At 41.2% G+C, this 13,743-nt stretch overlaps 1 protein-coding gene and 1 non-coding gene across 2 annotated transcripts; both read left to right on the top strand.

Annotated features, from left to right (window-relative positions):
- The first annotated feature begins 1,050 nt into the window (after positions 1-1,050).
- LOC120431940 (uncharacterized) lies at positions 1,051-2,887 on the top strand. The gene is made up of 3 exons (XM_039597081.2): positions 1,051-2,041; positions 2,099-2,595; positions 2,665-2,887. The coding sequence occupies exons 1-3, from the start codon at positions 1,286-1,288 to the stop codon at positions 2,885-2,887; spliced, it is 1,476 nt and encodes a 491-aa protein (XP_039453015.1). The 5' UTR covers positions 1,051-1,285.
- Positions 2,888-2,962: 75 nt separating this feature from the next.
- On the top strand, positions 2,963-3,036 carry Trnar-ucg (transfer RNA arginine (anticodon UCG)). The gene has a single exon. It is a non-coding gene; the product is annotated as a tRNA-Arg (tRNA).
- Positions 3,037-13,743: the final 10,707 nt, after the last annotated feature.

Below are 13,743 nucleotides of genomic sequence, written 5' to 3'. Positions count from 1 at the left end.
CCGTCATCTTGGACTATACCTGAATATCAGTAATTATGGATCCCTCACTTTTCCAGAAAATACCTCAAATTTAGGTATTTATACCTAGAAATAAGGAATAATCATGGTCCGCCATCTTGGATTATACCTAAATATCAGTAATTTTGGATCCCTCACTTTTCCAGAAAATACCTCAAATTTAGATATTTATACCTAGAAATAAGGAATAATCATGGTCCGCCATCTTGGATTATACCTAAATATCAGTAATTTTGAATCCCTCACTTTTCCAGAAACTACCTCAAATTTAGGTATATATATCTAGAAATAAGGAATAACCATGGTCCGCCATCTTGGATTATACCTAAATATAAGTAATTTTGGTCCCCTCACTTTTCCAGAAAATACCTAAAATTAAGGTATTTTGGTTCTACAATTATACCTAAAATGTAGGAATTCTCGTACTAAAACGCTATTAGTAATTTTATTACTAATAGCCGATTAGTAATAAAATACCTTATTGCAGTCAGGTTCGATTATACCTAAAAATTAGGAATTTATACCTAATGTCCGTTTTGCGTGTAGTTCGTGTTCAAGGGAACAACTTTACAAAAGACGTCAAAGAGATTTAATTTGAGATTTGAGAAAGATATAATTTCTTCACACAAAACTCGGAGTTTTCTCTCAAGCTGAAAATTTCAGCCTTACATTTTTTTTTCATAATTCAAATAAAATTAGATCAAACTTTCTTCAGAGTGTTAAATGAACGTCACTTTTTTATGGCACACGCGTGCCATTTGTTTACATTCGTTTTTACACACAACCAACAAAATCGTTTCGAGTTTTAACAGATTTTTTCGAGTTTTATGATACAGTAGTTGTTCGGTAACTGGGCTGAGAACGTAGCCCAGTCATCGAATGCTGTTCGCTAACTGGGCTGAACGAAAAATAACGAGGGGACTACCGATGCATAATATTTATTTGATGAAATATAAAAATAAAAGTAACTAAAATTTATTTACAATGATTACTTTTCATATTTCTTTAATTGTGACATAAAATAACAAAAAGTTTGTTAATTGTTGACCGTGATTTTTGCATCCATTAACCCCTCGGTGATTTCGGTTTGTTTTGGTTTTTTGACGTTTGTCTGCTTTTTAACTGGGCTACGGCCCAGTTATCGAGCGCCCAGTTAAAAAGCAGCCCAGTTAAACAACGCCCAGTTACCGAACAACTACTGTATTTTAAAGTTTTCTTTTTCGAATAAAGAATAAAATTCTACCCAGTTATCACAAAGCCGCGCACGATGGTCCACCGCGAATCTGTTCACAGCGAGGACCGGGACATCCTGCTCATTTGTGAACCGGTTTCGCTAGACTGCGACAGCAACGTGGATTTGACCTCGAAAGGGGAACCATTGTCGGTGGTTCCGGAAGAGGAGGATGCCAACTTGGAGCAGTACAGAAACCCGTTCGAACCGGACCTTCACTGGGAGCTGCGACGAAAGTTTCTGGAGCAGCATCGGAACAAGCTGGCGGAGGACGAGCTGGTCTCGCTTTCGCAGGCCTTCGTCAACGTGGAGATTTGGGGGGTCGTTTACTGCGAGGAGATGATGGCGAGGGTAGCATTGTTGGGTGGGACGCTGGCGGAGGAGTTTCGGAATCGGAAACGACAGATGACGCAACGGATAACGGTTCCGGCGTCGCAGGCTGCCGTCGATTGGGTGCACCAGGTTTCGGAAGGTCAACGGCGTGCCGAACGGAGGCTGCAAGCAGCCGAAATGCTAAATCCGGTGTTTCCCGTGACGACCGTGGCGGACGTGTTCCGGAACTTTGTCCTCGTGGAGGACAACCTGGAGGACAGCAAGCTGCACTATGAGGCGCTCAACGGCGGTGGGTTCGTGTACGATGTGCGCGCAACCGCGGATCCGAAGCAGTTTGAGGCGACCATCACGGCGTCCGGGTTGCGGCTGTCGCGAGTCGTTGGGACGGTGCGGAAGGCCAAGCAGAGGTGCAGGGAGGAGGTGCTGCGGTTGGTGCGGCAAAAGTGCTACAAGATTAGGGTGGGGACGGGTGGCAGAAAAGTGGATTTTGCGGGGACTAATAAAGCTCCATTTCAGACCAACCCGAACCGCTGCTGGTACAGCTGCAACGTGGAACGACTGCCCTCGGAACAGAACGTCGATTGCGACGGAAACCCGTTTGCCAGTCGCTGGCAGGCCCCGCCCAAACCCTTTCAGTCCAAGGACCAGCTCAAGGAGGACAACGTCGGCTATCGAATGCTGAAGAAGCTCGGCTGGGGCGGAGGACCGCTGGGCAAGCACAAAATCGGCATCGTGGACCCGATCGAGGTGCAGGCAAAGCGAGGCCGCCGCGGGCTCGGACTTCCGCAGCCAACACCGGCCCCATCGATTTTGTCACTCTCCGAGACGAGCAACTTCCCGCTGGCCCTGAATTATCATCAACCAACGCCGGTGCTGGATTTGGGCACGATTCCGTTTCAAATCGATGTGAACTTTTATAAAGATTTGATTCGAAACTTTAAAGCGCGCCAAATCGGGTACGATCTGATCTTTTCGCCGGAATTTACCGACCTCGAGCGGACGCTGCTGTTCAAGTAAGTGCACCCAACGATTGGACCATTTCATTTGAAGCCCTACAAACCTTTCCCCAACCTCTGTTCCAGACTCGCGTCCGAGCAGAACGTGACGGCCGGGACCGTCTCGTACGATTACGAACACTACCAGTTTATGCTGCCGCGGCATCGCGTTCCGCCGCACGAGCTGCTGGTGAAGATTCTGGTCGAAAAACACCCAATTTATTGCTCACTGTACACGGTGGAACCGCCGGATGTGGGCGAGGATGGCCGCGAGCGGCACAATAAAGTGCTGGAGCTGTGCTCTAGATAAAATTTTGAGCCGCGTTTTATTTCTTTTCTAGATTAGTATTTAAAAAGCTCCTTCGGAGCACATCCGGCCAACCAGGACCGTGTGGCCTAATGGATGAAGGCGTCGGACTTCGAATCCGAAGATTGCAGGTTCGAGTCCTGTCACGGTCGCGCCCGCTGAGAATCACTCTTTTTTTGCTCACCATTCCAAACAAACAGCAAGTTTCTGCGCATGTCCGTAACTTCTTTGCCGACGAAATTGAGGGGAAGTTTCGTGCCACGTGTTATTTTATCACCCCTCGCTCGGGGAGCTCGTTAATCGTGTCTTGACATTTCCCGATGCTTTATGGCATCGAAAATTACCGTAGTTGAAGGAAGGCCGCTGGCCAGAAGGTTGCAACAAGTCGACTACTTGGATGAAGTTATCAAAATTATACCATTATTCTTGACCGCGCGCGCGCTCTCCAGAAAAGGTCAATAATAAAAGCGAAAGCAAAATATTATTTATGATTACCTCCCCCACCCCTCCTTCTCCCAGCGGCCGCGACGCACCAAAAAAACTCGGGGAAAATTGACTTGCCAAGATTTGGGGTGTTGGTCAGCGTGGCGATCGAGAAAACTTTGTGCCAAAAGGTTAAATTGATTTATGCGCCAAATTAAAAGGTTTACACCGAGCGCGAATTTCGTAATCGAGGGTGGAATATCGGAACGGCCCCCGAAAGATAATATTTATCCGACTCGAGAAGGAATCTCGGAATTGTTTTTAGATAAGCTTCTATGATTACTCTATTATTTTAGAATTTTATGGTATTTGCATTTGAATTTTAATTTTCATCATGTTTTTTTGGCATTGTTTTCAAAATTGCATTGCTAGTACGGTCAAGACTCGATTAACCGAAGTCATTTGAAAAATTTATCTTTGGATCATTGCAATTACGAACAAAAATATGGTTGAACATGTTATTCACAAAGATGGTTTGTTTTGTTCTCGCTCAGATAGTTTGTAGTAGTACGGCGTAAAATAAATGTCTTCTCCCCATTGTCCTACAGGACCTTTTGTCCACCATTATGAAGATTAAGCACGCCGCTTGACCGCCAGAACCCTCGCTCTTCGGCCCAGTTTGTGTAAGCGCGGATGAGCCGGCTTATTGCGTATAATCGTCAAAGATCATCAGTTGCTCTGGTCCGAGGACCATAGTTTCCAAGAAGCAAGGACCCCCTCTCGGTTTGCTCCCCGATCGGCCGATCCAATCAATGAGGGAAGTCCTGGAAGGAGTATCAGATCGTCGTCGTCAGCGGAAAAACAGCGGTACGTACCGAGTACACAGTTGCACTTACAAATATACACTTCAAACCGATTCAACTTGTTTGTAATTCCTCTTTCTGTCTCCCAAAAGAGAAGTTTTCATTCAATCCCGTAACTTAAGAGTAGATGAAGTTCCTAGTGTTCGTGTATTTCCTCGTTGGCGACTAGCGCAGCCGACCCCGCGATTCTCGGAAGTTTGCGTTGGCAAGATACTAATGCGGGTAAGTCCTAACTAGTATCAAGTTGCAAATTTTATTTCAAGTTTTTGTCACTCCCACGCACACTGATATTTTTTAAGTTCTACTCGAGACATGCAATTGAAGCGAAACAGCCAACAAACCAATATGACAGATTGTGAGGAGTGAGATATATATCGACACTTGAGGAGCAATTTCTATGAAGACAGTTACGGTATCTTGACATTACTGGAATGACAAGAAATTCATTAGAGGATTTGGCAAGCGCGTCGGTTTATGCATTCTAGGTACTTGAAGTTCACATCCGTGTTAGGGAAGCGCCAAGGGAATCGCTTTTCGGTGACCAATTTTAAGCATTCTATAGATACCTACTTGACACCGTCGGTGTTAGGGATGCCCTCATTTTGTCATTTTTTCTCTGGAAGTGCTTCGAACAACATTTTGCTGAAAAAAATACAGCGATGAGCATCCGACTATCACCAGCTGCCCTAACTAGCCCGGTGTGACGCAATGCACCTCCTCAACCCGACAAAATATTAGGATCTCGAGCCGACTCCAGATTGCCGACCGCGCGCAGAAAGTGAAAACAGCCATTACAATGTCTCCTCTGGGTTGGCTGCGATCTAGATCGTCGTCGGGTCCGACTTTGCCGTTCCGTTGTGGCTGTAATTAAGTTACCCCTCCTTGGGTTCCAGACGGGGACCTATCGATCACCGCTACAGGGTGCGCGCCATCGCCACATGGAACCTGGCATTAGAGAATTAGCGTATTTCTCGCAGTCTGGTGTCCAGTGCGGATCTTCGATCGCGGACAGTGGTGTCCTCTCGGGGTTTCATGAATACTCTACGACATTTATTTCTGAGGGACTTGGCGATTCTAGAAGTCTCTCTTAAACCTCGTAATCCACCACAAAAAAAAAATTGCATAGATCTAGATTGTTCTTGAGAACTCCTGGTCGACAGCTGTCGAAAGTACTATCACAGACAGTAGAGTGACTCCAAAGTGGAGAAAATACTATAATCAGCGGACATTAGTGGCCCCGGCAAAGATAGGCTAGCCCCTGTCCAGAGCCCCGCGTCACTAAGGCCGATTTTCCTCTACAAAGATCCGTCCACCACGATCCAAGGGTCCAGCGCGCTGGGTATTTATTTTCCAATTATATGGCGCACCACACAACTTTCGCGCGCGCACGCTGCCGGAGTTGGTCCGTTACCGTTTGTGTCAGCTGGAAGCGATTTTCTTGCGCCGCAGCGAAAGGAAAAGCTTCTCGGCTCTTTCGTTTTCGTGCAGATAGGGCTGCCAGAAATTATAAGGATAAATTGATCACGATTGAGTGACCTGCGGTGGTAAACCGTCCAGTAAGTTGTGGGGACCGAATTATCTCAGTGCTGACAGCAAAGTTTGCACTTTTATGGGCCAAATGTGGCCCTTTAGTATATGGCAAAGTCTAATTTTCACTTTTATTTTACTCGAGTAATCAGTATTGTTAGTGAGCCGGTTTAGGGGGGAGTTTCAAAGTGAAATTATTTCTAATCATTGTTTTATTGGAACGGAAAAGTGGAATCGAACATGGCCAGAGGATATGTTGAATAACTGGTTGGGACCAGTTTAAAATTATTTTTAGTTCCAGTGACTGAAAAAAAACAGGGAAACCTTTCTAAAAAATTGATTGTACTAATAATTAGAGAGTTTACTTTAATAAAGTGCGACTGTTTTGTCTCCTTTCAGAAACTGTCTTAGATTAGCAGAAAATGTGTGGAATTTTCCATCAAATTTTTAGCGTTACTGAAATTAATTTAAAGAAGTTTATTTTCAATTTAAAAATGATATTTTTCTATTTAATTCAAGCATAAAACCGCGTCTCGTAAATCTTCGAACAAAGGGTTTGGTTTGTCAACCTCAGTTTGACAACTGGTTTTGACAGTTAAGTGCTTTTTAATTCGAATACGTTTGGATTATCGAGCATTCGAATAAGCGGACATTCGAAGTAGCGAATCTGCTCTGTAATTAAAATACAGTGGACTCTCTCGTTGTCAATATTGAAGGGACCGTCGAGAGAAGGAGTAACATATCAAATTATAGAACGAAAAACCGGGTGGGGGACATTTCGCCGAATGTCATTTCGCCGAGGGTCATTTCGCCGAAGGTCATTTCGCCGAATGTCGTTTAGCCGAATGGGACGTTTCGCCGAAAAGGAAAAAAATGAAAAAAATATATAAAAACTAACTTAATCTACCTATGTGGTTGTTGCCTTCCTCACTTTTTACCAACATTTGGTGATATGATGGGTTTGGAAACAAATTCTATCTATCTTTCATATATATACAAAATTTCGACGGTTTTGTTCGAACGAGAATCAATTCAACACGGAACGTCCGATCGAGGTGCTCTTTCTTGCGTTGGGTTCGTATGGTAAGTTCGTGAGTGCCAAAAAGTTACAACCGATTCCGGAAAATTTGCAGATTGTATGGGAAAGGTTTAAATTAAGTTTTGATCACAGGAGGCTGAATAAGCAAAAAAGTCAAAAACGTCAACAAACGAAAAAAAGGCAGAACGAACTTTGTCAGGTAAGGCTTGTTTCTCAATAAAAAAAATACACAAATGTCACTTAAGCGGTCATAACTTGAGACTGAGCGTTGTCTGATCTTCAATGTTTTGGACTCATTAGAAAGGTCTTTTGATTACCTAACCAACGATCGGTCGGAAGATGGATCCGGACATAGTTTACATACATTTAAGTGAGATCCGGCATCAAAAAAGTACATAAATATCACTTAAGTGGTAATAACTTGAGACAGGGCTGCCAGATCTTCAATGTTTTGGACTCATTGGAAAGGTCTTTTGATGACCTATCCAACGATGGGTTGGATAGTGGATCCGGACAAAGTTTACATACATTTAAGTGAGATCCGGCATCAAAAAAGTACATAAATATCACTTAAGTGGTCATAACATGAGACAGGGTTGCCAGATCTTCAATGTATTGGACTCATTAGAAAGGTTTTTCGATTACCTATCCAAAGATGGGCTGGATGATGGATCCGGACATAGTTTACATACATTTAAGTGAGATCCGGCATCAAAAAAGTACATAAATATCACTTAAGTGGTCATAACTTGAGACAGGGTTGCCAGATCTTCAATGTATTGGACTCATTAGAAAAGTTTTTCGATTACCTATCCAAAGATTGGCTGGATGATGGATCCGGACATAGTTTACATACATTTAGGTGAGATCCGGCATCAAAAAAGTACATAAATATCACTTAAGTGGTAATAACTTGAGACAGGGCTGCCAGATCTTCAATGTTTTGGACTCATTGGAAAGGTCTTTTGATGACCTATCCAACGATGGGTTGGATAGTGGATCCGGACAAAGTTTACATACATTTAAGCAGGGTTGTTAAAATATCAAAATATCAGCTCTCAGCAACTACAATTATCCCGCCTGAATAATCATGCCTCAAATACAACTGCTCTTCTCTCACCATTGAAACTCTCAGCGCCGAACATAGCCGAACACGTTTTCGTGTTTACCCACTCGCGATTGACATTTTCCTTTTCTCTCTCATTCCCGCTTCCACGATCATCCTACCGCAACAGCGTTGTACCACAAAAGCCGCCACAAAACCAATTTCGCTGACGCAGTTTAACGGGACGTCATGCGTGGTCGGCTTCTAATCGCCATCTCGCGTTCTCTCATTGCAGTTTTCGGAGAGATTGAGAGACTCAGCGGTGAGAGCGCATAGTCGAGGAAAAGGGGAGGAGTGATAGTGAGAGAATGACATCGCTGGGAATCACGAGACACAAGAAGAGATCTCACAAGCTATAGTGACGGTCGCTATACTCTCGGATATTTTTGGTGCAGAGATAATCTATTGATAGCTTTTCTATCACTCATTTGCAACACTGCATTTAAGTGAGATCCGGCATCAAAAAAGTACATAAATATCACTTAAGTGGTCATAACTTGAGACAGGGTTGCCAGAGCTTCAATGTTTTGGACTCATTAGAAAGTTTTTTTGATTACCTATCCAAAGATGGGCTGGATGATGGATCCGGACATAGTTTACATACATTTAAGTGAGATCTTGCATCAACAAAGTACATAAATATCACTTAAGTGGTCATAACTTGAGACAGGGTTGCCAGATCTTCAATGTATTAGACTCATTAGAAAGGTTTTTCGATTACCTATCCAAAGATGGGCTGGATGATGGATCCGGACATAGTTTACATACATTTAAGTGAGGTCCGGCATCAAAAAAGTACATAAATATCACTTAAGTGGTAATAACTTGAGACAGGGTTGCCAGATCTTCAATGTTTTGGACTCATTGGAAAGGTCTTTTGATGACCTATCCAACGATGGGCTGGATGATGGATCCGGACATAGTTTACATACATTTAAGTGAGATCCGGCTTCAAAAAAGTACATAAATACCACTTAAGTGGTCATAACTCGAGACAGGGTTGCCAGAACTTCAATGTTTTGGACTCGTTGGAAAGGTCTTTTGATAACCTAACCAACGATGGGTCGGGTGATGGGTCTGGATGTAGTTTACATGCATTTATGTGAGATCCGATTCGCAACTCTGACACTTTTTTATACATAACTTTTGAACTACTTATCGGATCTTCAAACAATTCAATAGTGCAGTATGGGGCACCAAACCGGATCGAATGCAACTTATTTGACTCAAATCCCATCAGCCAGTGCCGAGAAAACTTGGCAAGAATTTTGAGCACCAAGGGGAATACGCACACACATACACACACACACACAGACATTTGTTCAGTTTTCGATTCTGAGTCGATAGGTATACATGAATATAGGTCTACGAGCTGTTTTTCAAAAGTTCATTTTTCGAGCAGGATTATAGCCTTACCTCAGTGAGGAAGGCAAAAGGACAAAAAATGATTAAACTATTAAACTTACTCTAAAAAATCAAGATAACTCAGCGGAACAGTTGTCAATAAAGAAGACTACTTTGTTTATGCAAACTTTTGTGACAAAAATGAAAAATTATATAAAAATAAAAAGTATGAAAACGAATTTTTCATAATCTAATTTGATTTGGCAAAAAAACTTTTCATAGAATCATGAATAGTTTTGTTACATTTTTGTGTGTTTTTCCATTCTTTAAAACATGAGCAGTTTTTATCATACTTCTTAATGCAAAATCGAATGACTTGAAAAAATTTCTGAAAATTGTCTATTCTTTTAAAATCAATATTGCTTTTTGTGTTTTCACATACTTTTAAAAAAAGAGCAGTTCTTTTGATGGTTTTAAGTGTAGTTGTCAGTCTAGATAAAAAACTGCTCTTTGTTTTAAATATGTGAAAACACACAAAAAAACAATAAACATTTTTGTGTAGTTGTCAGTCTAGATCAGAACATGTTTGGAAAAACATCAATTCTTTGAGACATCTTTATCTTTTTAAACATTTTTGTTTGTGTTTTTCCATTCTTTAAAACATGAGCAGTTCTTATCATAGTATCACTAGCGTGCCCAGCTCTTTGAGGAAGATGGGGCAATAATATCGACGTTTTGAAAAATACGTCATTTGTGGACACCCCCTGACCAAATTTAGAACAAATTTCTGAGGATGGTGGGACAGTTGCCCCACCTTGTGCACGCTAGTGCATAGTATTTAATTCGAAATTTTATGACTTCAATAAAAAAGTTTCTGGAAATTGTCTACACTTTTCAAATTAATAATAATGATTTGGCAAAAAAACTTTTCATAGAATCATCAATAGTTTTGTAACATTTTTGTGTGTTTTTCCATTCTTTAAAACATGAGCAGTTCTCATCATAGTTTTTAATGCAAAATTGAATGACTTAAAAAAGTTTCTTTTTTTGTGTTTTCACATATTTAAAAAAAAGAGCAGTTTTTTTAATGGTTTTAAGTGTCTAGATCAGAACAAGTTTGGAAAAAAAATCAGTTCTTTAAGACATCTTTATCTTTTTAAACATTGTTGTTTGTGTTTTTCCATTCTTTAAAACATGAGCAGTTCTTATCACAGTATTTAATTCGAAATTTTATGACTTCAATAAAAAAGTTTCTGGAAATTGTCTACTTTTTTACAATTAATAATGTTGTGCTTCCGGATTCTTTTAAAAAAGAGGAGTTCCTTTGATGGTTTTTAAAGCGAAGTTAACTTTCTTGAGCATGTTAAAACATGAGTAGTTCTTTAAAAAATCTGACTTTAATGTACATGGCTGTGGAAAAATTACCCACTGTTTTAAAAATATTTTTTTTTGTTTCATTCTTTTTCAAACAAATAATTTTGAATATTGTCTGTGAATTTATGCAGCAGTTTTTTAAACAAAAAAAGAGCCTAACAAAACTATTCTGAAAGTGTTTGCCCCTACAGTAATCTTGTCTTTGTTAAACTTGTTGTAACTATGGATGTAATTATTTCTTACTAAACATTAAGCAGTAAAAAACAACAACAAAAAAAAACCTAAAAAAGGCATTTTTAAAATACATGAAAATAAAAACACTTTCACAAGAGATAATCTCTCATAAGAGACCATCTCTCAACCATTTATACAATGTCGAAATCTTAACTAAAAAACAACCCCCACACAACCCCCTCAGCTTCTACGTGATTTTTGGATGACCCCAAACAGTACCTAAAAAAATCGGCGAAATGTCCATTCGGCGAAACGACTTTCGGCGAAACGTACCATTCGGCGAAACGACCTTCGGCGAAACGACATTCGGCGAAATGACATTCGGCGAAATGTACCAGATCCGAAAAACCAAAGCAATCTTCTTGAAGGGACTGAAGTGTTATTGACGGCTGGAGCAATATTGATATCGAGAAGATTGACAGCCAGAGAGTCCACTGCAAAACAAAATTTAAATTTTTAGGCCTAATTTTCAAAAATTTGAACTTAAACGTATCGCAATATTACTGTCGTCCGATTAATCCCAAACAGGTGATTGATTGGACGAGCTACCCAGAAAAGATACGGACCAAATTAGAAAACATGAAGTGTGCAATTAAATGCAAAATTTATGCTTTTTTTCCTCTTCCTAAACGTTGCATGAGGAATTTGAAAGAACACTCATTTTTTAGCACATCACAGCTCATCACGGCGGACGGATCTCGCCGGGTACAGAGTGGCATAAATTCACCCCATAATAAAGAGATATTCATAAATCATACCCCGCGCGTAACCGCAAATCTTCAATCTCCGAAAAAAAAGAACAGCTCATAAAATCTTCAAGATCGTGACTTTCGTTCGCTGCCACCGGAGGAACCAAAGCAAAGAAGGAACATTTTATTTTTGGATCCCTTGCAGGGAATGTCCGGTACTCTGAAATCACGTGCTGATTTAAGATTCGGTCCACCGATGACTGTGGAAGTCATTTTCGAGGATATCTTTTTTTTTGTAAATTATGTCTCTGGATTTCAAGTTTTGTGTTGTGAATGTCCCGTTTGGCACATAGTGAAGTTAGTTTTAAGTTCGAAATTGTCCTACATTGAAGTGTATTCTAGAGAATTATTCTAAACTATCAGTCTTTTCTGATCTCTTAATAAATGGTTCTGCCAAAGTATTTGTTACCCCCATCGATGCTTAGAAAGAAGCAACGTCAGATAAAGTGTTGGTGATAATCTGCTTGGCGCGAAACGGTTCACCGATGGGGGTGCTCCCCATCGAAAGCCACAAAAACCACAAACAACAACAACGCCAGCAACAATGTTGCTCAAAGGGTGTGATCTCCCCCTTAAACATCATATACCCGATGGGGTAACGGGATCAGACTATAGTTGCTGGGCGACGGAATCAGAGATTAGCCAGGCCGGGCTAAGACGATGATGGATTGCAGACACATTGGTATTAATACCGCGGGATAGCAGCAGCAGTGGCTGATCGAACTGTTGTACCAAACACACGCCCTCGACTTAACCGTCGAGTTGCCAGGTCATTCATAATTCTCAAAAATAATTTAAAATTCTTTGGAAAACTTGAATTCAATTTCAAATTTATTTCCCCTTTCAAAGTACCATGCGTCTCCCTCTGTTGATTGTAAGATTCTTATGTATTCCAATTGCAACTAATTCAAATTGAAGCTCAAATTAGTTGCAATTGGGAAACATGACAGTCTCACAAACAACTGTCAAATTGATTAGATAGAAACAGAAACATGTATGATTGATACGTCAACGAAGCTTCCTTTTTCTGATGGAAACGTATCATGCGTCTCCATCAGCTTTTTCTAGCCACCTTGCGTTTGTCCCAAACTAAAACTAGAGGAAATTGTCGTAAGTTTGGCAGGTTAAGCACTTGCTCCTACCCAGCCAACTCTATCGGAATTCTGAAACGGAATCCAATTCGAATCGTTTACGTATTCCGTTTCAAACGCAACAACCGTTACGTACACGGAATTGGTTGTAGAGTTTGAAACGGAGTACGTAAACGATTCGAATTACATTCCGTTTCAGAATTCCAGATTGAGTTAAAGGCTATTATGCAGATAGGAAGGAAAGGGGTCAAGAAACAGCTTTACGAACAGCAGAACAAAGGAGAGGGAGCGATTTCTTGGGGCTTTTCTTCACCCTCTCTGACTTGCTTGCGCTGCCGCTGCTACCCATTTGATTTTTTTCTTGACCGGTTCCTTCCGAAGTGCATACACCGCTTAAACAGATAACTCCATCCAATTTGCTGATTTTCACTATAAGCACGGGTATGAATCTTCAAGCAATTTCAATATGGCGACTTGTATCAGAAGAAAGTGAACCATTTTCGCTAGTTCTCACTGTTCTGTGTTCTGCGTGCACGTCCGCAAACATAGACCACACACATACTAACACAAAGCGCCACCAAGAGGCAAAAGGTGATTACGAATATTTTTGACACTTTCGTTAAAAATATGCGGTTTTGCGAAAACAAATAACAGAATAATAAATGCTGTTCCTCCAAGTTCTTCTTCCGGAAAATTTGCAGCAAAGGGTTAACGATATCGCAATCATCATTACCATCAACTTGACACGGAAAAAAAAATCACCGCGACGCTCCTGGAAATGATTGTTATTATCGACTGCTGGCTCGACTGTGGGAGATGTCGCTCTTTTTTCGCGCTGATCTCGTTGTGAAGACTTGCAACAAGTAGAGCATCGTTAGGGGAGGGACAAAACAAGCCATCAATCTTGGCCCTTCCCTGATTAGGAGCCACCTCCACCACATGCCATGGGAAGTGGATCAAGATTGTGCAGGGGAGAGACAATTTATGAGATATCCGCTACAAAATGACACAAACTTGTCACCTGCGGTTACAGCATTGACCGATAACGGGAACGAATTTGGACAGGACTTGAAATTCAATTAACGTTCGTCTCAATCGGATGGCCAAAGG

This window comes from Culex pipiens, chromosome 1 (assembly GCF_016801865.2).
Source record: "Culex pipiens pallens isolate TS chromosome 1, TS_CPP_V2, whole genome shotgun sequence".
NCBI lineage: Eukaryota > Metazoa > Arthropoda > Insecta > Diptera > Culicidae > Culex > Culex pipiens.
This window is presented reverse-complemented; position numbering and strand designations above follow the sequence as displayed.

Bases quoted from the DNA above. Each gene is read 5' to 3' on its own strand.
- LOC120431940 (XM_039597081.2), top strand. From the start codon at position 1,286: ATGGTCCACCGCGAATCTGTTCACAGCGAGGACCGGGACATCCTGCTC. The intron at 2,042-2,098 runs GTGGGGACGGGT...GCTCCATTTCAG, and splicing joins AAAAGTGCTACAAGATTAGG to ACCAACCCGAACCGCTGCTG. The intron at 2,596-2,664 runs GTAAGTGCACCC...CCTCTGTTCCAG, and splicing joins GAGCGGACGCTGCTGTTCAA to ACTCGCGTCCGAGCAGAACG.